The sequence below is a fragment of the Monodelphis domestica genome, chromosome 7 (genome assembly GCF_027887165.1).
Source record: "Monodelphis domestica isolate mMonDom1 chromosome 7, mMonDom1.pri, whole genome shotgun sequence".
Lineage (NCBI taxonomy): Eukaryota > Metazoa > Chordata > Mammalia > Didelphimorphia > Didelphidae > Monodelphis > Monodelphis domestica.
In genome coordinates, this window is record NC_077233.1 from 216,454,349 (window position 1) to 216,481,481 (window position 27,133).

At 44.7% G+C, this 27,133-nt stretch overlaps 1 protein-coding gene across 4 annotated transcripts in view; it reads left to right on the forward strand.

The window, feature by feature from the left end:
* The window catches only part of TTYH3 (tweety family member 3), a 202,034-nt gene extending 183,791 nt beyond the window's left edge, over nucleotides 1-18,243 (forward strand). For 2 of the 4 annotated variants that reach the window (XM_056806483.1, XM_056806482.1), the window contains exons 13-15: nucleotides 285-461; nucleotides 2,378-2,453; nucleotides 4,369-11,798. In XM_056806483.1, the coding sequence (XP_056662461.1) occupies nucleotides 285-461; nucleotides 2,378-2,453; nucleotides 4,369-4,449 (334 nt within the window). In that variant the 3' untranslated portion in view covers nucleotides 4,450-11,798. The other 2 variants (XM_056806481.1, XM_007498393.3) reach the window with 2 other exon arrangements.
* The last annotated feature ends 8,890 nt before the right edge of the window (nucleotides 18,244-27,133 follow it).

The following is a 27,133-nucleotide window of genomic DNA, read 5'->3' on the forward strand; positions in this document are numbered from 1 at the left end:
TGCCCCTCTGTATACATATTATCTTGCCCAAAGAATGTAAATTTCTTTCTTTCTTATTTTATTTTTAGGAATGTACGTTTCTTGGGGAGAGGGATGTTTTTATCTCCATTGCCTAGCTAGCACGGTGAATCAGAAACTTAATGTTTCATTAAGCAGTTGATGCCTCCTAAGAAAATCAGAGGCAGACCTCACAGTTCCAGTCTTTTGTCTACTGCCAGACCTTTTCCCTTCCCATCCACCCATCTCCTCACTCACTGCACACTGATGGCCCTTTGCTCCTCTAGGGCTACCGATGACGACGGTGAGGAAGAGTCTGCGGCTCCAGGAACCAGGCAGACCCATGACAACCTCTATCGAGTACACATGCCCAGTCTGTACAGCTGTGGGAGCAGCTATGGCAGTGAGACCAGCATCCCTGCGGCAGCACACACAGTCAGCAATGCCCCTGTCACAGAGTACATGTGAGTTGAGGGGGCAAAGCACCCCAGCCCCTCTGCCAGCCAGAGTTTGGGATGGGAGGCAGCCTAGTCCCTTGAGCCAACCATCCTCCCTACCTCTAATTCTGGAGGCCTGGACTCAACCCCTGACATTTAGATAGTGCTTTCAGGTTTACAAAGTGCTGGACAGCTTATTTCCTCACCTGATCTTCCAAACAATTCTCTAAGGGAAGTGCTGGGAGGGGAATAATAGTTCCATTTTGCAGAGGAGGAGCCTGAGGCTAAATGAATTAAGTAACTTGCCTGGAGTTACACAGCTAGTAAAATATTTGAGGCAGGATTTGAATGCAGATCTTCCTGACTTGAGTCCAACACTATCCACTGTACCATCTAGCTGTCTATTAACATTGTTCCAGGTTATCCCTTGAATGTATGAGGGCCATTAAAATGACATCTATAAAGAACTAAAGATAGAGTCCAAAGACCTGAGTTTATTTATGGCTCATCTGTATTATTTGAAGAATATGACTAAATGATCCTTAAAGCCCCTTTTAGCTCAATAAACAGCATTCTTTTTTTTTTAACCCTTACCTTCCGTCTTGGAGTCAATACTGTGTATTGGCTCCAAGGCAGAAGAGTGGTAAGGGCTAGGCAATGGGGGTCAAGTGACTTGCCCAGGGTCACACAGCTAGGAAGTGTCTGAGGCCAGATTTGAACCTAGGACCTCTCATCTCTAGGCCTGGTTCTCAATCCACTGAGCTACCCAGCTGCCCCCAATAAACAGCATTCTTAAGAATGATAAAGGAGGAGCAGCTAGGTGGCTCAATGCATTGAAAGCTAGGCCTAAAGATGGGAAGTCCTGGGTTCAAATGTGACCTTGGACACTTCCTGACTGTATGACCCTGGGCAAGTCATTTAACCTCACTTGCCTAGCCCTTTCTATTCTTCTGCCTAGAATCCAGTACTTAATATTGAGTCTAAGATAGAAGATAAGGGTTAAAAAAAAATGAAGGAGGGATATTTTTTAATTGAAGGTGATATCAATATCAAATAATATCAATAAAAAGGAGAGAGAGAAATCTTAAGATTTGGACCCCAAAGACTTGGATTTGAAACTCTCCTTATTAGCCTTGACCACCAATGAGTCAACAAAGCCTTTGAGCTCCAATTTTCTCCTATTTAAATGGGGACAATAATCCTTGAACTACCTAGCTCACTGGTAAAAGAAAATTTAGCATCAGATGTAAATTGCTATGCCAATGAGACATTATTATTAGAGGCTGGTGAAGGAATGGGACTGTGCTTAGAGTCTGGTCAACACTGGAGGCTCCATTGGGCAATGACAGGACCTGCCTCCCTTTCTCTTTCCTTCCCACCCCAACCCCTGCAACTTTGACAGCACAGGGGTCCATTTGTTCCAAATCCATGACTGAAAACCTCAATAAAATATCTAAAGAGCTAAGCAGATCTAAGACACTATAAACACAATGACTCCAACAGTCTAAGTGGCAAAAAACAGCCCCCCCAAAACAGTCCAAAATGAATGTCACAACAACCCAAAGGGCAGGCTTGGACCTGAGAAAGAGAGAGAGAGAGAGAGAGAGAGAGAGAGAGAGAGAGAGAGAGAGAGAGAGAGAGAGAGAGAGACACAGAGAGACACAGAGAGAGAATCAGAGAGACATCGAGACACAGAGAGAGAGAGACAGGGAGAGAGAGACACAGAGAGAGACAGACAGACAGACAGACAGACAGACAGAGACAGAAAGATTTAAAAACAAAAGATATCAGTCAAAGTATGTGTTGGGGGAGGTATTTTGTTTTTTACAAAATTACCTAGCAGAGCCCAAGGAGGTAGTAGTTATGGGAAGGGGAGATCCCCCAGAGGCCCTACAGGGCCATGGTCACCTCATACAAGCCCACATTCTTGCCCTTTTCCATAGGAGCCAGAATGCGAATTTCCAGAACCCTCGATGTGAGAACACCCCTCTGATTGGCCGAGAATCCCCACCGCCTTCAGTAAGTCTAACTCTACCCAGAGTATTAAGAGGCATGGCCTGGAGCCTCTGGCACACCTAATCCCCCAGGGAGCACCAGCTGTGTGCCCCCTCCCAATCTGAACCCAAGGTTCTACATGGTGGTCAACTCCTGATCTCCGTCCAGGCTGCACATGGAGGCTGCCAGAATGAGGGAAGGCCACGTGTGTCTCTGGCTTTCTCTCTTCTGCCTTGTATTTTATTCATTTGTGGTTTATGTCTTGGGGAGAAAGGGGGAGAGGTAACATGGACAGCTCTTTCTCCAAGAGCTTTTGTGTTTGTGAAAGGAAGTCTTTAAAGGGGGTGGGGGGGTGTCAAGATTTCTGTCTCAAATTGGGAGGTAGAAAATCCCTCCTCTTGAGTTGGATTTGATTTCTCCTCACATCCAGGCTCAGGCAGGTAGCCCTGACCCTGAGGGCATTGGGCCAAGGTGCAGATCCAGCATGGGTCAGTCTAGGTGCTGCCAGACTGGCCATCCTGGCAGGGGCTACTGTGTCTCTCAGGACTAGCCTCAGGAGCTCCAGGCCTGCTGGTCAGAGTGCAGCAGTTTCTTGTGGAAAATAAAGTCTTGGAATTAGAAATGGCAGCAGTTTGGGGCATGGTGAGTTGATGGGAACAGGGAAGACTTGAGTCCCCCACATGGACCTCAGAGGGCTGGGGACAATCCATTCTCTTTCTGAATTATATCTTCCTGTTCTGTTTTCCCCTCTGGAGGAGGGGAGGCTCTTCCTTTCTCAGCCTCATGACTGCTCCTGCCACCAAGACAAATGGGTTTTTCTCCACAGGCCCTCCAGTCTCATCTGTGACTTAGGTGGTTGCTCATGAATTTCCAAATATAGGTGAATGTAAGTTGTGGGGCCAGGGTTGGGGGGATGGTGCTGGCAAGAGAGTTTGTCCTGGGGAGAAGTTCCAGAATATCAAACAAGGCGAATTAGAGGCTCTTCTCCCAGGCAGGAAGCATCACCTCTGGCTCTTGGGAAGAAGGTAGAGGACCATGAAGAGGGACAGGGTTGTCCACTCGCCGCAGTGGACCTAGACATCTTCTTTTTTCACTTTCCAAGTCAAGAAATGTCAGGAAGACAGGACAGACCCTCCCTCACCCTTCACCCCCAACCCCATCTGCACAGACTCTCAGAGTCATCCAGGCATTTCACTCACTCACTCGCTCATTCATTCATTCATTCATTCAGCAGATATGCTATGAGTATCTACCACATACTTCGGACTGTAAGATATAAAAGAAGCTTATAGTCCATATGGGGAAAGGATGAAACAGAAACAAAACATTTAAATGACACTATAAGGCAGCATATGATAAAGGGCCAAAGTGAGTAGATAGGGAGTATAAGAGTTCCCAGAAGGGAAAGCTCAGTGATACATAGGTAGATAGGTAGGTAAGTAGGTAGAATAATCAAAGAGGACTTCTTGAAGAAGGAAGGCTTTGAGTTGGGTTTTTTGCAGACTGGGATAAGATAGGCTAAGCAGAAAGGAGAGGAGATGATTAGAATCCAGTCCAGGCCCCAGCAGCATGGTCAGTGGGACATAGCAGCAGCCTCTACCGCCGGAGGGGAAAAGGAGAGGAGGAAAGAAGTCATCCTCGATGTGGCTCCCCATTCAGGCCATACTGCAGTGACCAAAGGAGTCTCTGTAGAGCTCCTAGCTGCCTCTGGATGATGGATGAGTCTGTTCTTATTGTCTTCTCCTGCTCTCTCCTCGTCCTCCTATGCCCCCATCCTTCCTGTCCTCCCTCCCTCGATCCTTCTGTCCTTCCCCTCCTCCCCATTCCTGCAGGGGGTCTGTGCCCTTCTGCCTCTCATGGACCCATCTCGCTTGCTCTGTGTTTTTCATACCCGTTGAGGCCGCCCTCTCTTTTTTCTCTCTCTCCTGCAACATCACAGCTATATCTGGCTGCCTTGGACAATAGTAGCCATACGAGCTGGCAGTTTAAGCCCTCGGACAGTTCAAGGACGTACTGGTAACAGCAGCGCCCTCAAATGGAACAGGTACTGAAATAAGGTCCTTCTCGCTCCACCTCCCCCCTCCGACCCTGCACTGTCCCCCTCCTCCTCCTCTTCCTTTTCCCCTTTCTGGCCAAAGCCTTTTCTTTTCATCCTTGCACCTTCCTTCTCCACACCCTTCCCAACAAGGGCTCAGCCAGTGATTGGCTAAGGAGGCAGCATCTAGCTGTGGGTCCCAGGTCCCAGCTCCCCACCAGCCCCTGGGCTTTCAGAGCACCTAATCATGCCCCCTTAACCCACTCACGCCACGCCCAGAGCTCAGGAACTGCTGCTCTTGTCCTTACTGTGAGAAAAACGTCCCCTTTCCCTCTAAGGACGCACCAAACATCATCTTTAAAATCAGATGGAGCCTGACTTCTTGCCTGGCCCTATCAGCCCAGGTGGCCCCCATGCTGAACTGAGAGCCATTTTCTGAAAAAGCAACACCATTAGAGCTACAAGCACACCCAGGCACACTTTTAAGTTTAATCTGCATAAGTAGCAGGTTTCCCATCACTTTTTAAAGTCTAGACACTTAACAAATAAACCACGCCCTGGCTCACATCGTTGGACACTTCCAGCTGCCGCTAGCCTTTTTCCCATATCACTCACAGAAGGGAGGCCCATAACACACAGGCTCTGATTCTGGAAGGCTGTCCACCTTTTCTGCTCCAGCCCTCCCTTAGACACATGGAGATTATACAGTATATTCCTCTTCTTTAAAGCAGTAGAAATGGGACAGCGAGGTAGCACAGTGGATAGAGTGTCAGGCCTGGAATCAAGAGGACTTAGGGTCAAATCTGGCCTCAGACACTTTCTAGCTGTGTGACCCTGGGCAAGCCACTTAACCCTGATTTCCTGGAGGAATAAATGGCACCTTCTTCTCACCCTTCCAAATAAGGGCAAAGCAGTAGGAGCCCCTATCCCAACCCAGGACTGATGCTTATTCCCTTCCTACTTTGGGCCTCATTTCTCTGAGAGAAGTCTCAGAGCCTCCCTACACCCTTTAAGGGGGCAAAAGGGAACCTCCCCTAGTACCAAATGAAGATGCAGTGAGAGAAAATACTTTATACAATCTCTCTCATATTTTCCTAAGCTTTGTCCCAGATGCTGAGAGAGGGAGAGAGACAGAGACAGAGGAGGAGGGAGGGAGGGAGAGAGAGAGTCGAGAGAGACAGAGAGAGAGAGAGAGTCAAGAGAGAGAGAGAGAGAGAGACAGAGACAGAGACAGAGAGACAGAGAGAGAGAGAGAGGATATTTTCCCATGTCTGTAATCCTACAGTAGAAATTGCTAACACCATCTCTTTTTAGAAATTATTGTGATAGGGCAGCCAGATTGCTCAGTGGATAAAGAACCAGACCTGAAGATGGGAGGTCTTGGCTTCAGATCTGGCCCTGGAAAAGTCACTTAATCACAATTGCCCAGCCCTTAAATGCTCTTCTGCCTTAAAACTGATACTTAATATGGATTTTTTTTGGTGGTTGTTTTTTTAACTCTTGCCTTTTGTCTTAGAATCTTAAGAATTAAGGGCTAGGCAGTGGGGGTTAAGTGACTTGCCATGGGGCACACAGCTAGGAAGTATCTGAAGCCAGCTTTGCTCTAGGCCTAGCTTTCAGTCTTATGAACTACCTAGCTGCTTCTGCCACAAGAACTTTTTAAGTAGTTGTGATAAATCCTGACTCAAGAGTTAAAAACAAAAGAATTCCTATGAAGAGGAATACTTTCAAACTGATCTCCCCAAAACTTGTGAAACCCCATGAATCCAGTCTCCTTGTAAATTCTGCCCTCCTACACCATCAGGCTCCAAGTCCATGACTCTGGCCTCTTCTCCCACTCAAACATCTTTTGTTCCCAGTACCCAGGGAAGGAGAGGCTGTTCTAGGCACTACAACTCTTATGACTCAGTAGGGATCAGCCAATGGGGAGGGGGGGAGAGAGAGAGAGAGAGAGAGAGAGAGAGAGAGAGAGAGAGAGAGAGAGAGAGAGAGAGAGAGAGAGAGAGAGAGAGAGAGAGAGAACACTAGAGTAGGGCAGTTGCTTGAGAGATAGGTGGGCCTCCACCCTACAACTGGGGTCGAGTTGATGTCGGTGCCATACTAAGTCACTGTCTCTGTCATGTTGCCCATCTGTGTGTCAGAAGGTCTGAGTTGCTCCTTCTCCATTGTCCCTCTCCCTAATTCCCTCCTTCCTTCGCTTTCAATTCCCTCTGGATGCCATGGTCGCCTGCTTGGGTTGCATCTTGGTTTGGGGGCTCTGCTGGGTTGGGGGGCTCTCAAAGACAGGCTCTCCCAACACCAAGACATCTAGAGATGGAGCATGGGCAGGAATGCTAAGGCCTGGCCTGCCCTCTGCATGTTGCTGGTGCTTTGTGGAATGACCTGGCTCCATTCTTCCTCCCCTTTCCCACTCCCTATACCATCCGCTGTGCTTCTTGCTTCTTCCTTACCCCCGCAGGTGCCCTGGCGGTGCCTGGGCAGCACTGGGTATTATCACCAGCCCTTCTGTGATGGTTATGTTACCCTAGGACTGGTCTTATATAGACTTAGTCTATCTTTGCTTGAGAAGGCAGCTGCCTCTTCCTACCAGCTGGGTTCTAGTAGAAAGAATACTGGGCTCAGAGTGGGAAAAACCTGTGTTCAAGTCTTGTCTCTGCTTCGTGTGACCTGAGCTAATTACGTAGTTTTTCTTGTGTGTCAGTGTTCTTTTCTGTAAAATGGAGATGATCCTTCTTGGAGAATATTTATAGGAACAAAATGAAATAATAGCCCCAAAAGCACTTTGGTTACAAACACATTGTAAGATTGCTGTAGATGAATGGATTTGCTTTATTCTTGGTGAAGGAGTTTCTCCTTGAAAGCTTCTCATTGCTTAAGGGGCTCCTCCTCTTTACATATGCACAGGGAACCCCATTGCCCTTGGCTTCGTGTTATTTTCCACAATTCTGTGATATGGAATCTTACTTGGGTATGTGCAAGGAACGACTGAGAACCAGCCAGACTGGGAATTTACAAGGAGACTGGAGTAGCCGTTGGTGGTCACAGGATTAGGCTTCATTGGGGGTATTCTCCCTTGTATACTACTATTCCCCACATGGGTGACAGCCTGCAGACATCACAAGTCATGCAAAAAACACTCATAGAAGGTCCCTGTGCCAGCTGTGGGCTTCCTATCTATCTCTATGGTCACTTTTTCTCTGTGCCCAGACTCCTTGAATGCCCATTCACCCATCACAAAGTAATGTAATCTGGGGATGCCTCCATGGCTCTGAAGAACAATGGTTTAATTCAGGAGTTTCCATTTTATTAGTGGTTTCCTTTGACCCAGAGCTGCTCACAGATAACAAAATGGCCTGTTATAAACATGGCTCCATCTTTTGTACCCATTCAGCAGAGATATAGTTGAAGACTCAGGAAGAAAAGAGGAAGGGAAAAACAGAGATCCTAATAACTCTGTAAGAAATCATCATTCTTGGGTCATACAAGAGACAGATGTAGATTTGACCTTAGAGCCCACTGCTGGGTAAGAACAGGAGGTTTTTTAGGTAGGTTCCCCCGCCCCCCCCCCCCCATCTTCTCAGAGTAGAGTTTTAGCCTATAGCTAGGGAGCTTGGATTGTATCCTTGAGACTTCCACCCATCCACCCACCTACCATCCATCCATCCATCCATCCATCCATCCATCCATCCATTGATCCATTGATCCATCCATCTAGCCAGCCAGCCAGCCAGTCAGCCAGCAAGTGTTTACTAGTCCCACAGCAGCTCTTACCGCATGATCTTGTAACAGTTGGGAGAGTCAAGTTAAGACTCCATTCTTTTAGCCTCTGAAGCATAGAAGGTTCCAGAGTCATCTGTATTTAACTCTGTGGGAGTTAATCTTGTCCTACTTCCTCTACCCTTCTATAAATCTGCTTGTCAATGGCTTAATGGAGGGAGGGAGTTGGGGTTTCTGTTCTCATTTGTTTGATTTTTCTCTCATAGACCTGATACATTCTCCTTTTATCTAATTTGGGGGCCTTTCCTTTCATACATTGTTTAGGGGGTGTCATTTTTGATAGACTTCTGGAGACTTGCATGCAGCCTTGGACTCCTTTCCTCCCAGGCCTATGATGTCTCATTGTGGGTCCATCGTCCTCTTGCTTGGGAGCAGTCTCTGTGGCCACCAGAAGAGACACCTTGTTCCTGCCTTGGAGATCCAATTTCTCCCACCCCATTTTCATAGAGCCTGAGAAAACCAGGTCTGAAAGAGACTATAGAACTATCCAGCCAATTCTACCACTTCCCAGTAGTAGGATCTGAACACATAATCTCAGTCCCCTAGTTCATTCCCTAGTCTTAAAATCCCCTAGTCATTGATCTGGAGGCATCCACTTCACCCTCAACCTGCCAGTAGAAAACCTGAAAGTAGACCTGCCAGTTGGAAAGTGTTTGTCCAAGGTTTCTCCTCTGTGTGTGTGTGTGGTTTTTTTTTTTTTTAAGACTTGGGTTTACTTATTAATTCTTCATCTCAAATCATACCAAGGGACATTTTCATGTCTCCTTTCTTTCCAGTAGCCCCTATGGCATCTAACCTTTCCTTTTTCTAAATGCCCCTCCATTAGCCTTGACAAAAGCCCAATTTCCTATGTGGAATATCAATTTTCAATATGGTCCCATCACCTTCTCTTTGCCAGCAGCTATTTCTTAAACCTTACTTCAACATTGGTGACATCCTGTTTGCTTTAAAAAATGGAATCCTTTGATCTTTCCACATGGCCAAAAATGTTCTATTCCCTGGAGAGCCTCCAGAAGAGAATGGGTGACTGTCTAGTCCATGACTTTCCTCCTGCCTGAAGGTGAACAAATTTGATTCCCTTAACCATAAGAGGTTTCTAGTTTTTGGTCTTTCTCTGCAGGCTGGCATATATGACAGAGGAAGAGGCTGGAGAGAACTGCTAGGTATTAGAACTTCATCGAAGCCCTTAGTCTAGTGTGAAATGAGCAAACCAGTGGGAAGAGGGATTTCTTGGGGCATTAGCTGACAGTTGTGTACTGCTTAGAAGAAATTTCCATAGTGGATTGGTGGGGGAGATATCTCCTAAGAGTCTTTCCATTTTTCTATTTGTGATGAGCTCTTTTTTAGGAATAATTCCAGGAGGCACCTGGAGAATATGGAAGAGTCCTCTCTTCCATGAACCTAACCACTCTGGAAATTTGACCTTCATACTCAAATCGTGCTTCAGATGATAGGACATGAGTTCCTTTGCCTACAAACTTCCCCATGTCCTCCACTCTGGGACCATGTCATAGGATGCTAAGATCCAGGGCTGGAAAGGACCTCAAAGTTCATCTTATTCAGTTCCCCCTTTTGTGGATGAGGGAACTTAGGCCCAGAGCATTTAAGTTACTTGCCCTAATGTGACATAGAATTATAGATAATAGACCAGAGATTTTAATCCAAGCCTTCTGACTACATGTCTGTGACAATCTCTTCTCCTCTCCTCTGGGAAGTCCTAGGAATACCCGAGACTTCTTTTGAAAACTTTGATTCTAGATTCAAATTTGAGTTTACTCTTTGGAGTAAGGATTTGTAATCTTTTTGTATGTGTCATGTATACACAATATGGCAATCTGGTGCAGTCTATGACCCCCTTCTCAGAATAATGTTCTTAAATGTATTAAGTAAAATATATAGAATTATGAAAGAAACCAATTATGTCAAAATACCATTGTCAGAATACTTTCAATGTTCATAGACCCCAAGTTAAGAACCCCTGCTTTAAGAATGATTTCACCTCTCTCAAAAAGAAACATGAAAAGTAAGCCTGGGGTAATTAGCATGGAGTCACTAGTTCTAGGAAGCAGAGAACTTAAGACTCTAGACTGAGTTTTGCCATTTACTGGTTTTGACCTTTGGGCAAATCCTTAAACTCTGGCTTCAATTTCTTTCTTTGTAAAATCAAAGAGGAGGTGATAAGAGAGATGGTCTCTCAAATCCCTTCCATCTTCAATATTTTTATGTAATTCTAGGACTTGTTCAGCATTGCTGGATGTTTGCAAGGCACCTCTTCCCCAGTCTGAAATCAAGGTCTCTGGAGAGCTGCCTGAAACCAGATGGCAGAAGGAATGTTCCCCTCCTTTGGTTTAGGGGCCAGAGCCATTATTTCCTCTTGGGCAGACTTACTGCTGCAGGAGGTGAATTGTATCTGACCAGTTTCTTCTACATCGATGTCAACAACCCAGTACTTGAAGAGAGCGATAGGCAGACACAACACAAACAGGAGACAAAGAAGAACAGAGATAGAGAAGAGAGAGACAGAGAGAAGGGAGAGAGAAAAGAGAAAGAACGACAGACATAGATATAGAGACACAGAAAGAGAAAGGCCAAGAGAAAAGGGAGATATAGATGGACAGAGACAGAGAGAAAGAAAAGAGTCAGAGAGACCAAGAGAGAAGAGAGAGACAGAGAAAGAAGGAATTCAAAGACAGATAAAAGAGGGAGACAGAAAGAGAAAGGAGACAGAGACAAGAGAGAAGGGAGAGAGAAAGAAAGAGATCTAGTGGGAATGAAGTAGCTTCTGTGGGTCCTTGCCATAGGGCACCAGGGTCCATCTTTCATTTTGGAGATAGAATGTGGCTTTGTTTTTGTTCTTCAGGTTTGGAGATTGAGAATTGTCTTCTAGAGAAGCATCTTGGCCTAGTGGATAGAGAACTAAACTTGGAATGAGGAAAACATGAGTTCATTTACTACCTTTGGTATTTATTGGTTGTGTGACCCTGGACCAGTCATTGGATTTCTCAGTGCTCTTGTCAGTTCTCTGATATGATAAGTCACAGAGAAGGTGCCAGCCTTTGTTGGTAGAAGGAGTGGATTTGTCTTCTAGTTTCCTATACAAATAAAATTGCTAATTGAGACCAGAAAAGGAACAACCAACGAAAACTGTCCTGATTCTCAGAATTCCCATTCTGGTCCCAGAATTTAAGGATGGAAGCCAAGAAAGGGGATCCCCCCTTTGTTGTGGCTAGCAGGTGACTTTTGATTAAGAGCATTTCTCATGCTGGTTGCCCTCCTTTGGGTCTTCCAAATGGAGGCTGATACCTAGAGAGGAGGGCAGAGGAATGGCCTGGGAGGGATACCCAAGAGTGGTTCAGAGGAGGGTGATGGATGTGCTGCTCTGGCCCTTGGGTGGGCCGTTTTGTTTCCCCGGATCAGGAGAAATTGGGTCTCTGGAAATCCAAGGCTGATGACACTGACACAAGCTGAGCTTGCTCCGGACACGTGTTCCCTCCCAACAGAGCTATCTTGACACTGATCCTTTTTTTTTGTTTGTTTGTTTGTTTGTTTTGTGTCTTCCTCTAGTACACCTCCAGCATGAGAGCCAAATACCTCGCTACCAACCAACCTCGCCCTGACTCCAGCAGCGGGCATTAGACATCGATCGCAGATGTGCCAACTGCCACCCTGCCCCCTGTGCTCCCTTGCCAAACCACTCTGCTTCCCTCCCTCCACTCCTCCTGATGCTGGCACTGTACCTCCCGCTTCTTCTGTTCCCAGCATCTGGCCACTGGGACCCCGAGAGGCCAAAGACCACCGGGGAGTGAGCCCAGTGAGAGGGCAGGGGCTCCTGGGGCAGCTTAAGGACTCACCTTTCAGTCTACACGAGCTGTTGCATAGGCCGAGGGCCCAGGTTCATGTGCTTCTTCCATAAGCCAAATGGGGATATTAACAAATCAGTTTCCTATTCTGCCTCTGCCTCTGCCTCTGCCTCATCCACCTCTGTCCCTTCTACAGAAGGAAACAATGCTTTGGAGGTCTGGGCTCTGGAGTGATTCCTAACGGTGCTTCTCTCATTCATTCTGGACCAGCTTCAAGTTATGAGGGCTCTGAGTCCAGGGTGTCCTTGTCCTGGTCAGGAAAGCAGTCTCCCTTTTCTGCACCCTTTTCTGACCCTACATGTAGGCGCTGACCTGGATGAACACATGCCCACCCTGATCCAGACACCCTCACTTTGACCTAAATGGAGACCCTTCTGCTGATCCAGATAAATGCTCACTTTGACATATATTTCTTGCCATCAAATTTAATTACCCCTGTACACACACACACACACACACACACACACACACACACACACACACACTTTCTGTCTCTTTTTCTCTCTTCTCTTTCTCACATACACACACACACACACACACACACACTTTCTATCTCTTTTCCTCTCCCTCCTTTCTCTCTTTCTCTGTCTCTCTCACACACACACTTTCTGTCTCTGTTTCTCTCTCTCTCTCCTTTTCTCTCTCACATATACACACTTTCTATCTCTCTCTTTTCCTCTCTCTCCTTTCTCTCTCTCTCTGTCTCCCTCTCTCGATCTCTCTGTCTCTCTGTTTCTCTCTCTGTCTCTGTCTCTGTCTCTGTCTCTCTCTCTCTCTCTCTTTCTTACACACACACTCACACTCACATTCCATTTAAGGAAAGTTAGTGGATTATGGGTCATGGTTAAGAACCTCTGCCACCCCTGCCCTTCAAAGCCAGGGTCATTCTCTCACTACCTTCTCTTTTCACTTCTCTGGTCCTCACCTCTGTCTCCTGGAGCCTCCGGGACAATAGTGTTTAAATTCTTTGTGTTAGAGTGAGCAGCAGGTGCCCAGTGCCAAACCAAAGGCTTGGGCCCCTTTGCTTCCCTGGCCTTCCCTTAATTCTAGGTTGCCCCTTTGCCCCTGTCTCCTCTCCAGTGTAGCTATCCAGAACCTACCAAGTCAGCAGGAGCTGGCCACCCCCTTGGTGCCAAATTCCCTCCAGCAAGATACTTACTTGCCAGCTATTTTTTTTTTCTTTTCACTAACCACATTTATAATCTCTAGGCAGAACACTCAAACAATTTTCCAGAGATATGGGCCAGATGAGAAATCCTTAGGGTAGAGTGGTTGCTGTTGGACTGTTTTCCTTGCTCCCCTATCCCTTTTTAATTTTTTTAAACCCAGGAATAGAAGCATTGCCCTCTCAGAGAGAGCTCTGGGAGGCTGAGATTCAGGTCCCTGCTTCTCTAGGCCTCTTCTTGCTTGCATCAGAAAATAGAAAGCCAAGAACTCATGAGCCAGCTGTGAATGGGAGATCTGTGTCTCTTCTGTCCTCATCCTCCTCCTCCTCCTCCTCCTTCTCCTCTTGGTTCTAACCACTAACCTCAGTTCCCAGATGTCCTTGGACTCCTCAGACCATGGGGCAGAAATAGCAGAGAGGAGTAGGGCCAGGACAAGTGGCTTTGATTATAGCCTGAGTCCAAGGCTCCTTGCTTCCAGAAGAGATGGCCCAGCCAGGCCAGCACCCCTCCACTTATGCCCCTTTTTTCATCCTCAAGTGTTGCTTTAGGATTTGCCCACACTGAGATTTCCAAAATGGAGAAAGCAATGGATCTGGATATATGGAGGAAGGAGAGATTTTAATCTTCTACTAATAGAGTAAAATTGGTTCATCAGAGTGCTCAAGAAAGAGGAGCGGCCAAAATGTTCCCCGTTCTGGAGACACTAATGGCAGAGTCCACCTCCAGCCAGTCTTATTCATTTCAGCCATTCTTAATGGCCTCCCTAGAGTTGCTCTGTAGACCTAAGAAAAGAGCATCCCACAAGATGGCGGAACAGGCATTCTAAATTCCTCCTGGTTGAAGTATGAGCTCAGGCTGGCTACTCTGTGTCTCAGTTTCCCTCTCTCTGAAATGGGAATGAGACATCCACCATAAATAAGGTGCTTGTTACCTTGGTGTGCAGACTATTTGCAGACATTTCTGAGTACAATTCTGCTTCCAACCTCTTTTTGCCAGAAAGCTAGGAAGAGCTGCCATCTTCCTTCCCTCTGTTCCACCTCCTCTGCCTCATACCACCTACATGGCATGCTGTTTACCAGAGATATAAAGTACCTAGGCCCAAATAGCCTCGAGTAGACCCAAAGCATTAAGGCCAGGATTTAGTCACTGACCACCAAGTGGTCTGACCGTCAGGATTGGGGGCCATGCCAGAGTCCATTTATTACAGGCCATGGGGAGCTTTTAAGTTAAGCTTTGTGTTAGTGAGGTGGGGAAGGATCAGTTGCAACAAGTTCATATGATTTGGCCCCTTCTGTGGCAGGCAGCTAAGACAAGCAAATGAGGGACCCCACATTGCTGTTTATACTGGACACGACCAATGCTTATATCTCCCTGGAAGGTTTTAAAAATCTTTCTCTTCTGCCCATATTCCCCTAATCCCATTCTGTCCTAATCCCTAATTCCTGAACCCTCAGGATTTAAGAGACTAGATCAGCAATTCTCAAAAGTATGGTCTGGGGATCCCTTGGAAAGGACCCTTCATAGGGTCCTCAAAATAAAAACTATTTTCATAATACTAAAATGTTTTAATTTCTATTGTGGTAAATATCCATAGCTATAACCTATAAAGACAAAAGCTCTTTGGAGGGGGTCCTCAATCATTTTTAAGAAAAGTAGAAAGAGGTCTTGAGACCAAAAAAGTTTAAGAACTGCTGGGCCAAAATGACAAAGTCAGAATCATGATGTCAACTCCATTTCTGAGAACGAGGAAGTTTCCAGGCTGTGAAAGGGTTGGTGTGGCCCATCCTTGGGAAAGATGGAAATGGTCATTAGTGTTGTGAAAGCAGCAGGAAGACAAGAGCCCAGTCTGGAGCTATGTTTTGGGGGGCCAAAGCCCCTCTGGATACCCATCCCTAAGAGCTATGACTATATGCTGTCCACTCTCCCCACCCTGATGACTCCCAAAGGCGGGTCTCTTCAGACCTCCATTCCTTGGCACATGGGGCTGGGTCAACTGGGATGAAATCACTGGAAATGGAGGTTGTGCTTCAGAGGCCAGAAGAGAGTCGCTGCCTGCATCAGGGGATCCCTCATGGGAGAAACCAACTTGGGCTATGATGGATGACTTGGTCCACCATCCTTCTTGGAGACCTACTCCAAAGGTACCCAGCCACGGCAAGAACAATACAACCTAAAATCAGCTGGTGGACCTTTGGTGCCATTGAGAACCTCAGAGGATGTCTGGAAGGGAGATCCTTTGACTTAGCCCCTCATCTGACCTCAGACTCCTAAGGGCAGGGACGATGGCTTTCCAAGTGTGGCACTGTGCCCATCCCCAAGGGGATTCTTTGATAGCTCCCAACTCCATTCACTGTAGCTCCTTCCAATAGCCCCAGCACTAGAGTTAGGAGCAAGGCAACAGTTTCCTATTGGTCTGTTTGGACCTTTTTGGTTTGGTTTGGTTTGGTTTGGTTGTTCAACCACTCATCTGACCTGCTGGCCTCCCAAATCCAGGCCACAGACAACCTCCTAAATGTTATCATTAGGACATCTTGGAAGCTGTCATCAGGCATTTCCTCCATGTGAAACATCTCCAGTCTCCTCACTTCCCTTTTGTCACTGCATTCTGGACATGGATATGACTGAGCCTCAGCTGTCTCTGTGTCTTTTTTTTTTAGAAGCACAAACATTAATTATCAGCTTTGTCTGGTATGTTCGGTTCTCTTTCTGCCACATCCTCATAAGCAAAAAACAACAAAAACAGCCCTCCAGTTCAGGGAGGGAAGGGGGCCTGTGGACCTTTTTTTTTCCCAAGCACATGGACATCTCCACAATGTGAATGTAAATAGCATGTTGAACTCCTGGGTCCAGTGTTCAAGACTGCATTGTACTCGTTAAAAGAAATCAAACTCCAGACTTGGCTGTGAATTTCTCGTGCTGTCTTGGGAATCTTTTAACTGTAGTGTTTGTATCCTGTCTGTAATCTTTTAACTTAGTTCATTTTACTTGCCTATGTGGAAAAGAAAAAAAAGGGGGGGGGTTGGGGGGTTCAAACCGAAAACTCAGCACTTGGTATGGGGCTTTTGCAACACCCAGCTAGCATCCTGGGCAGACACAGTGGCTTGGGCTGCTATCTTAGATTGATTTGAATTATTTTTAACCCCTTCCTTCCTCCCAGATACATCCCTTGCCCCTCCCAGACTCCAATCGGACTTCGAAACGTCAGTTTTCTTTATCCCAGTGTCTTCCATGTGTCCCATAGAACTGATTCCTTGGCCATTGCTTGGTGGGGTGAAGAGAACTAGCACCAGGGCCATAACAAGGACAAAGTGGCTGGGACTTTCCCCCCAGGATTCTAAGGGTGCCAAAGGCATCATCCTACGATGAACTACACCCCAGTTGAGATAATGCAAGACAGAAACATTTCTAGTTATGATTGACTTGTCAGTTGTCATCTTATCACTCTTTTCCCTCCTACTCAACCAGAAGGGACCAGGGGTACCCGTTGTGGACCCCTCCTGCCTCACAAGTGGGCACTCTTGGTTTTTGACTAACCTTGGCACAATAGGAGAGGAAACATTCTGGTTCTCCCTTTAGGGTGGAAGTTTTTGTATCTGATTTCAACCCTAGAAGCAGCATAAGAATAAAGGGGTGTGTGTGTGGGGGGGGTGTTATTCTCATCCCAACACTGGAGATAAAGAGTAATATTCAGAGATTTCTCCAAATAGTTCAAAACTTGGGAGAGGATGGATGGTCACTGACTGAGCCATATGCAGGATGGACCTAGGAATCCTGGTATATAAAAAGCAACTAGAGCGAGAAGCCTGAATTTCTTCCAGTGGGGGAGAGAGCAGGGTTTACTCTGATCCTCTCTTTCCCTAGTAACTTACTGGGCCAAGAATTCCCTGTCCTTCCACTCCATCCCTCCCTAGAGTAGGTCCTGGCTTTGCTTCCCAGCTTGGCTCAGAAAGTCTGTGACTTACCTTGAGGAAAAGTTTGTTTCTCAGCAAACCAGCTGGCCTCACCATCTCCTAATCCGTGTATCATTTCTTGTTCCAAAGGCTTCCTTAGCAGCTGGGGTGGAGGGATGTTGCTGGATGTCTCAGGCCCCAGACTGACTCTTCTCTAGTAACTGTCCAAGGCCTCTGGAGGACCCCCACCCCTCAAACACAATTTAGTTTTGTTCTGATCAAGTTCTTATAAATGAGGGAGTCGGTAGAACAACTTCTGCCATGGTCCCAGCAACTGATCTTGTTTCCGCCGTAAAGGCAGAGATCGATGGCTGGAAACCAAAGGGGATGCAGAACAAGGAGGGAACCATTCCTGCTCCCCTTGACTTAGAGGACAGGAAGGTGGGAAGACTGATGACATCCCCGAGGGCTGCCCTGTGTACCCATCTCACTATGCAATTCCTAAACAGCATTTTCCTTCCAAACCCCTAGCCCCATCAATGGATGCCTCTCTTGGCCCCAATCAGCTCCCAGGGAACCCCTCAGGGCCAAGCCCCAAGGTCAAGGCCATGGAGAACAGCTTCTCTGAAAAGAGGGTGTTGATGGGGCTTGACTGGTCATCCTGTCCTTGAGCCTTTTGTACTGATTTTTTTTTGGTTGTGTTTTTAACCATAATGATTGTATATCATACCACTTTATATGCGTTATATATAATATATAAATATATATAATTTTTTTTTAGAAATGCTCAACCTCCTAGTTTTGTTTTGTTTTTTTCTCTCCTGCAAGTCCCTAAACTTGCCCCAACATGTTTTTAAATTGTGAGGGTTGAACTGAGGCTTGAACCTGTTTGTATTTTCTTTTCCTTTAACCTTGGTAGTTTCATGGATGTACTGTAGCTATTTTTTACTGGGTTTTTGGTTGATTTCTTTTTGTTTTATTCTCACTTTTTTTTGGCAAATACTAAAAACAAAATCTCTTCAATGTAATTTCTGTGGTTTCTATTCAGCTTGGGTTTAATGTTTTAAAATAAACAAATGAAAGAAACTGGCTGTCTCCTTTCTTTTTTGTCATTCTAAAATATCATTCTTGGACATTGAAAAGTGCAATAATTAATGTGCCTGTAACATACATCAAGTAAAAAATATTAACAAAGGCAGTGATGCCACTTGTCATAAATGTTTGGTCAGTATTCTCCATATATAAACATATACATAGATATACATAGATGAATAAATCACCTTATCTTATGTCCCTTTTCACACAACAGGACCATTTGGTACAAGTTTTCAACCCACATTTTCAGGAAGCCATTCACCATCAAAAACTCCCAAGATGCATTTCCTAGGCCAGCTTTTGATGGTCCTCATACAAATGGAGAGCTGGTAGGATTGGCAACTCTCCTTTTGGTGGCCTCTCCCACAAGGAAGCCATAAACAAACAAACTTACAATACAATGAAAACACACACAACAAAATATTGTTGTTCCAGGACACAAACTGGAAATGACAGCAGCAGTTGAGGTTTCAACAAATGGGGGTGGGGGGGGGGCTACTAGCTCAAGAGCTTGGCATATTGTCCCAGGACACACAACTGTAGCAAAAACAGAAAGCTTTTTGTAGTGCCTAGCACTTAGAACAGTTCCTGGCACATAGTACTTAATAATGAATATTTTTTTTAGGATCTTAGACTTTATTTTTTTGTGATTAATTATTTAAGTATTTTTCCATAGTTGCATGATTCATGTTCCCCCCTCCCCCCACTCCCGGAACTAACAAGTGATTCTATTGTGTATTATTATGCTATATTTTTTTAAGCTGTGAATATACATGTTATAAAATATATGACCTAAAAATGAATAAATAATTGATAACAAAAACAAAACAAAAACCAGAAAGCATCAGTGAAAGAAGGCAACATGAGAACAAATGATTGGTTGATAAACAGAGAAGGCTTGAACTGTGATTCTGGAAACACAAATGCATTTCAAGTCGAATTGGTTCTCAAAATTCCAGTTATTTTATCCTCCTCCTTTTCTTAAGGGGCTTCCCTTTGCTGCTTCTTGATGGCATAGAACTGTGTTGTTGAACCTATGGCACACATGCTGAAGAGGGTTGCTCCCTTTCCCCTCTCCACACCTGCCTGAGGACATTCCTCACTTCACCTACTTCTCTGCTCAACAGCCCAGTAGGAGTATTTCCTCTCTCCTTTATCTTGGGTAAGGAGGGGGCAGCTAACATGTGGCATGAGGGTGTAGTTTGGGTCCTCAGTTTCTAAGAGGTTCACCATCACTGGCATAGAAGATGATTGGAGAAAACAGAGTTAGTTTCCCCAGAATAAAATAGATGGAATGACCAAGGATGGTGCATCCAGCTCTGAATTATGGTATTTGATTATTAGTGAACTGGGCAGTCTGGAGCCATATCTTTTGGATGTGTATTCACACACAGACTCAAGAAATGGGTAAGACACTGAAAAAGAAGAACTGGGCTATGAGATCCAATTCAGCTTTCCCAATGTTTCTCACTCAGAGCTTAAGCAGACATTTGCCAGGCCTTCAGACTTTCCCAGTGCCTTAGATGACTTATAGGTCAGTGAAGAAGGTTGGGTTTGGAATCAGGTAAACCCTATTTTGGACATGGCCTCACATTGGCTCTCAAAGGCCCTGTTGCCTTTCTATGCCTCAGCTTTCTCATGGGCAAAATGGGATGGGGTCCAATGATCTTTGAAATCACTTTCAGCTTTAAATGTTTATATAATCTTGAATCTGAATTACTCTGTCAGGGAAATAAGAATTACCTGCTGTTATGACATCTGAGTCACCCCACCTCCAGCCTTCCAAGATATGGCACAAATAAGTAAAAAGCTACACATGCAGGAACCTCCTGTGCAAAAGAGAGGGATCAAAGAGCAGCTAAGTTGCTCATTGGATAGAGAGCCAGGCCTAGAGATGGGAGGTCCTGAGTTCAACTTTGGCCTCAGATACTAACCCCTCATTGCCTAGCTCTTACTGCTCTTCTGTCTTGGAACCAATATACTGTATTGATTCTAAGATGGAAGGTAAAGGTTTAAAAAAAAATACTGAGTGATATGTGTATATAACATACAATATATATGTCATATACATCCTCTGTAGCTAGGTGGTAGTGGGAATAAAGCACTTGGCTTGGAATCAAGAAGACTCAACTTTATGACTTCAAATCATGCCTCAGAGTTGTGTGACTGAACGAGTTACTTAAAACTTTGTTTGCCTCAGTTTCCTCATCTGGAAAATGAGTAAGAGAAGGAAATGCCAAACCACTCCAGTATCTTTGCCTCAGTTTCCTCATGTGTCAAATAAACTGGAGGTGGAAATGCCAAACCACTCCTCATCTGTCAAATGGGCTGGAGAAGGCAATGGCGGACCACTCCAGTATCTTTGCCAAGGAAACCCCAAATGGGGTCATGGAAAGTGGGACATGACTGAAAAGTGACTCAAAAGCAACACCAGCAACGTAACTATATACAAATGTGCATAAATGTACACACACACATATACACTTTCCATCTATACTACACCTATGTGTGCTTGCACACATGCACACATACATAATACAGTATATAGGTGCACACACGCATGAAGGTCTATGAGGAAGGACTTAGAAATGGACCTCGAACTCCAGGAACCAAACTCAGCCTTGGAGGACTGGGAAATGGACGCGCTTCTTTGCAGATCTGGACAGTGGCGGATGTGCCGTGCTGTCTTCCCACTTCACCGCTAACTGCTGGTTAAACGCATCCGGCAGGTGACTCTTGTTTGAAAGGCTCCCATCTCCCTTCTTTGTGACACGGTCCATCGCTCATGCTTATTCCTGTTCCTCTAAGAGCTCACAGTCTCATAGAAGAGACAGTGTGGTGCGAAAGAAAGAAGAGCTCGAGAGTCCAGTTTAAATCCTGCCTTCTTCACTTCATCTCTCTCTTTGTCTATAAAATGAGGGCTATGATAGGTCCTTTCAAATTCCCTTCCAGCTCTAAATGACGATCCTCTGAAACGTGCTCCTGTGGTGGTGAGGCCTTGAGCAAAGCATTTCTCTTCCTTTGGGTCTCAGTTTCCCCCTGTGTGAAGTGGGAAAGCAGGGGAAAGCTAGCTCTATGGCTTCTGGCTTCTTCTAGCACTCTCTGTTCTAGGACGTGGAGTGGTTTAGCGACAAGCTTGGAGTGTCCTGTCAGGCCAAAGGCCAGAGGACCGCTTGGCATCTTTTTCAGGATAGAGCAGTATGAGAAAAGTCATCCGAGGGATAATAATGTCCAGCGAGCCTTTGGTGAATTCGATGGAGCCAAATGGCAAGGAGAAAAGCCCGAGCAGGGCGCCCTGACCTTCATCGCGATAACAGAAGGCAGCACTTGACATTCTCGGAATGGTCATGACTCAAAGTCTCCACCAGGTGGCAGAAGTGCCTCGGGCTTCAGAGCTTGGGTTAGTGGAGTGGGCAATGGAATTTCAGAACCACTCCCAGATGCTGCTTCCACTGGGGCGCCCTACAGAGCTATCTGAAAGTCCTTGTTGGGGCCGAGGCTTCTTCATAAAGGCCTTCTTCAAATACATATTAGTTGGGAAAAGAAGTGGGATAAGCCAATCTTCTCTCCTACCAAAGCGGCTGCCATTTTGTGAAAGAAAAGTCTAGGGGATGGGACACGTCTGGATGAGCATTGAAAGAAAGGATCAGAATGAGATTCTGAATGAGGCAGCAAAGGGATAGAGTGGACAAAGCCTGTACTAGAGTCAGGAACAACTGAGCTCAAACACTTCCTAGCAATGGGACCCTGGGCAAATCCCTCAATCTGCCTAAATTTCCTCCACTATAAAATGAAGAAAATAAAATCACCTACCAAATGAGATCATATTTGCTTTCGTTTTGTTTTGAAACCCTTACAGTTTGTTAATTAGAATTAATTAGATTTGGTAATTACAATGATCAATTAATAACTAGAATTAATAATGAATAAATAATTAATTAGGATTAATACTGTGTATTGGTTCCAAGGCAGAAGAATGATAAGGGCTAGACAACAGGGATTTAGTGACTTTCCCAGGATCATACAGTTAGGGAGTATCTGAAGTAAAATTTGAACCCAGGACCTTTAGGCCTATCCACTCCCAAATAAGCTGATAAAATAAGGTCAAAATGGGTATATGATTTAGACATAAAAAGGTGACATACTAAGTAAATTAGGGAAAGTTTCCCTGTCAGATTTATGGAGAAGGGAAGAATTTATGATGAAACAAGAAATAGAGAACATTGCAAAATATAAATGAATAATTTTGATTACATTAAATTAAAAAACCTTTTGAACAACAAAACCAAATGAACTGATATTTGTAAAGTGTTTAGCACAGCATATGCCTGGCATATACTAAACACTATAGAAATATTAATTATGATAATGTATAGGAAAGGGTGAATAAATTCACTTGGATAGGCTTCTTTCCTTTTTTTTTTAACCCTTACCTTCCATCTCAGGATCAGTTCTAAGACAGAAGAGTGGCATGAGCTAAACAATCAGGGTTAAGTGACTTGCCCAGGGTCACACAGCTAGGAAGTGTCTAAGGTCAGATTTAAACCCAAGATCTCTGGACTCCAGGCATGACTCATGAATAGGTTTCTTCAACAAGTCAAGGATCAGGTAAATTTGAAGCAGATACTCACAACGTACCCTTGGTCTCCCAGGACTAATGACCTTCCTGACCCCCTCTAGGTAGAGGGGAGGGAAATCTTTATTGGAGGGAGCCCTGAGATTAGAGCCTGAGTACCTCAGACACACCACAACTTCCCTGGCTGCTGCCTGGACCATTACACAGGACTGGGGACTACTTTACAGCTGCTTCTACATCTTCCTCAAGCACAGGGTGAGGCACCTTACTTCCCTATGGCTCCACTCAGAATTCTGGAAGCCACATCTGACAGACTTTGGATTTCTCTACATACAGGCTGTTCCTTCCAGCAGAAAGGGATGGGGAGGCCTAGTAAGGAGGGGGAAGGGAGCAGCTCCTCCAGAGTCTGATGCCTTTCTAGTCATGAACATTTAATTTATATATATATATATACATATATATATATATATATATTTTTTTTAAACCCTTACCTTCCGTCTTGGAGTCAATACTGTATATTGGCTCCAAGGCAGAAGAGTGGTAAGGGCTAGGCAATGGGGGTCAAGTGACTTGCCCAGGGTCACACAGCTATGAAGTGTCTGAGGTCAGATTTGAACCTAGGACCTCCCCCATCTCTAGGCCTGGCTCTCAATCCACTGAACTACCCAGCTGCCCCCTATATTTATATATTTTATCATCTATGTTATGAATAATTTTATATTTCTATAAACAGTATGTATTCTGTATTAATTAGTTAATTAAATTCATATGTACTATTAAAAGCAAATTAAAATAATTGAATATACTAAAGTTTTATTGTAATGTTATTATATTATACAATATTATATTGTTATGTTAAACATTAATTTTAGTCTAACTATTAAAGCCTCTAATTAAATTGTTCATTGAAAATATATTTATTAATATCAGAAAGAGTAGGGGCGTTTTTGTCTCCTTCCCCAGATGCTGGGAAAAGGGCTGAACCCAAAATAGGCGTGAGAGTTATAAAATGCTAGGAGTATGATTGCTTGAAGACTAGACGATAAAGAGAAACCCCATCCAACTGGAGAAGAGCTCAAAGCTTTTTCCAGTTGGAGATGGATACTCACCACGAGGTGGCGCCAGAGGCTCACGTGGGGGAATTGCTACCTTGAAAAATCCCAGATGTTCCATGTGTCCGGAGTTCCGTAGTTGGAACATCTGCTCAGCCTCTGGAGACTCAAACTATGGCCTGACCTGGATGAAGTTTACCAAAAAAACCTCAATGACTCTCTGATAGTCTTTTTGTCCTTTTTTTCCCCTAATAAACCATTACCTTCTGTCTGAGAATAGATACTTTCTATCCTAGTAACAATTCTAAGACAGAAGAGTGGTAAGGGCTAGACAGTGGGGGTTAAGAGACTTGCCCAGGGTCACACAGCTATGAAGTGTCTGAGGTCAAATTTGAACCCAGGACCTCCTGACTCCAAGCCTGGCAATGAGCCACCTAGCCATCTCTGTCCTGTTTCTTTCATCTTTAACTCTTTGCTCAGGTTTCCTGATTATTGAGCCCCCAGTTCCTGATCTTCCTGGCCCTCTAAATCCCTCTAAATCAACTTAGCTTCTTGGGTTCATCTGTTTCCTATCCCCATCCTTAATGACATCTTTCCCCATGCTGAGCCAGGGTGGTGCAGTGGAGATAACCTGGACCTGGGAGTGAAATGGGAAGTGACAGGACTTGAAATCAGATCTCAGTTCTGCTGTCTCCTTACTAGTGAGTCATTGAACATCTCCGAGCCTCAGTTTCCTCATCCGTAAAATGAGGAAGTTGACTTAGAGGGCATGCAAGATCCCTTCCAAGTCTATGTCTTCCATCTCTCTTCTGTCACTATAAACTTCGGGGTACCAGTTTCTACTTCTTCCCTCTTTTTCCTTCTATTCCTTCTCACACGCTTCAGACAAGCAGCATGTTTTCTAGGTTTTAATCACGAGACAAAAGAGACAATACAAGTTCTTACATAGGAACAACTCCATGAAAACGAGAATAGTTTCTTGAGGGCTTTAATCAATTCTTTTGGCAAGAACTGATTAAGTATGTAATATGTGCCCAGGCTAGAGAGAGGCACAAAGAAAAAGTAAAACTAATCCCTGTTCCCAGGGAGCGTAGATTCTTTTGAAAAAAAATTTAATTAATTTGTTAAATTATGTTTAATGGACACACAGCTAGGAAGTGTCTGAGGTCAGATCTGAATACAGAATACTGAATACCTCAGACACTTCCTAGCTGTGTGACCCTGGCCAAGTCATTAACCCCCATTGCCTAGCCCTTACCACTCTTCTGCCTTATAACCAGTACACAGTATTAATTCTAAGACAGAAGATAAGGGCTTGGGGGGAGGGGGGTGGGGAAGAAATGAGGAAAGAGACCCATGGAGGTCATATAACAGACCTAGGGCTACCCTGCTAGTGATTATCAAAGTCAGGACTTGAATCCATATCTCCTGACTAAATATAACGCTCTTTGGACTCAAAACAAGGCACCTCTTTCAACAGGGTTAAGGAATTGGACCTTGGAGTTCCTTATGTCTATGGTATTAAAATACTCTTTCTGCAATTCATTAGCTTAAAGAGCTGCCCAGGGCATGGAGAGGTTAAGGGATTTGCCCAGAGGTTGCATAGCCAGGATCTGCCTATTAGAGGCAGTTTTTGAACCCAGTCCCTCCTGCCTTTAACAAGAGATTTTCAGAGGGAGATTTACCCTAATCCTAATCCTTAACCAAATCCTAAATCTGCATTCCCCCCCCCACACACACACACACTATCACCGACTTTCCCTTGGACCTAACACATCTCCTTTATGGCCCTAGAATGGGATCTTTCCAAAGGAGACTGGGTTTCATCTGGGCTCTTTGGTATGGTGCTCACCTGTCCATTCTTTCAATCCTTTTAGCCAATTAAGAAGCCCCACTCCTGTCCATCAACTGGGGAGTGGCCACACACGTTGTGGTCTCTGGTTGTAATGGAATCCTATTGTGCTGTAAGATATGGCCAATAAACACTCTAACATAATGGACTTCTCTCCTAGCAGCAATGATCCAGGACAATTCTGAGGGACTCATGAGAAAGATGCTATCCATATCCAGAGGAAGAACTGTGGGAGCAGAAAAGCAGAAGAAAAAAACAACTGCTTGATCACATGTTCAATGGGGACATGATTGGGAATGTAGACTCTAAGCAATCACCCTAGTGCAAATATCAGTAATATTATATAGATAGATAGATAGATAGATAATATAGGTTCTGATCAATGGCACATGTAAACCCAGTGGAATTGCTTATTGGCTATGGGAGGGGGGGTGGAAGGAGGGAAGGGAAAGAACATGAATCATGTAACCATGGAAAATATTCTAAATCAACTAATTAAATATATAGATAAAAAAACAAATGAATTAATAAATAAATAAGAAATTACCAATAAGATGCTCTCAGAAAGACCTGGAAAGACTTGCATGAACTGATGCAGAATGAAGTGAGCAGAACCAGGAGAACATGGTACACAGTAACAGCAATAATGGACGATGATCAGCTGGGAATGACTTGGCTATTCTCAGTAATACAGTGATCCAAGAAGACTCTGGGGGGCTCGTGATGAAAAATGCCATCCACCAGCAGAAAAAAAGAACTAATGACATCTGAATGCATATCTAAGCATTCCATTTTCCACACTATTTTCTTCATGTATTTTGCATGTGATGGGTCTTCTTCCACAACACAATGAATGTGGAAATATATTTTGTGTGATGACATATGTATAGCCTATATAAAATTGCTTACCATCTTAAGGAGGAGGAAAGGGAGGGAAGGAAGAGGGAGAGAATCAGGAACTCAAAATGTTATAAAATAAATGTTAAGGGGGCAGCTGGGCGATTCAGTGGATTGAGAGCCAGGCTCAGAGATGGGAGGTTGTGGGTTCAAATGTGACCTCAGACACTTCCTAGCTGTGTGACCCTGGGCAAGTCTCTTAACCCCTATTGCCTTGCCCTTACCACTCTTCTACCTTGATCCATTCTAAAATGGAAGGTAAGAGCTTAAAAATAAATAAACAAACAAACGAATGAATGAATGAATAAAATGAATGTTAAAAATTATTTTTACAAGTAATTAGAAAATAAAACATTACTGAAATTAAAAAACAAAAAAGAAATTCCCCTCTCCCTCCCCACTCCAAAATACTTGGTCGATGTTAATGGATTGCCCCTGTGTGAGGAAAATTATCTCCACCCTGTTTGATGTCACAGATGGCATCCCCAGAGTGTCAGGGTACAA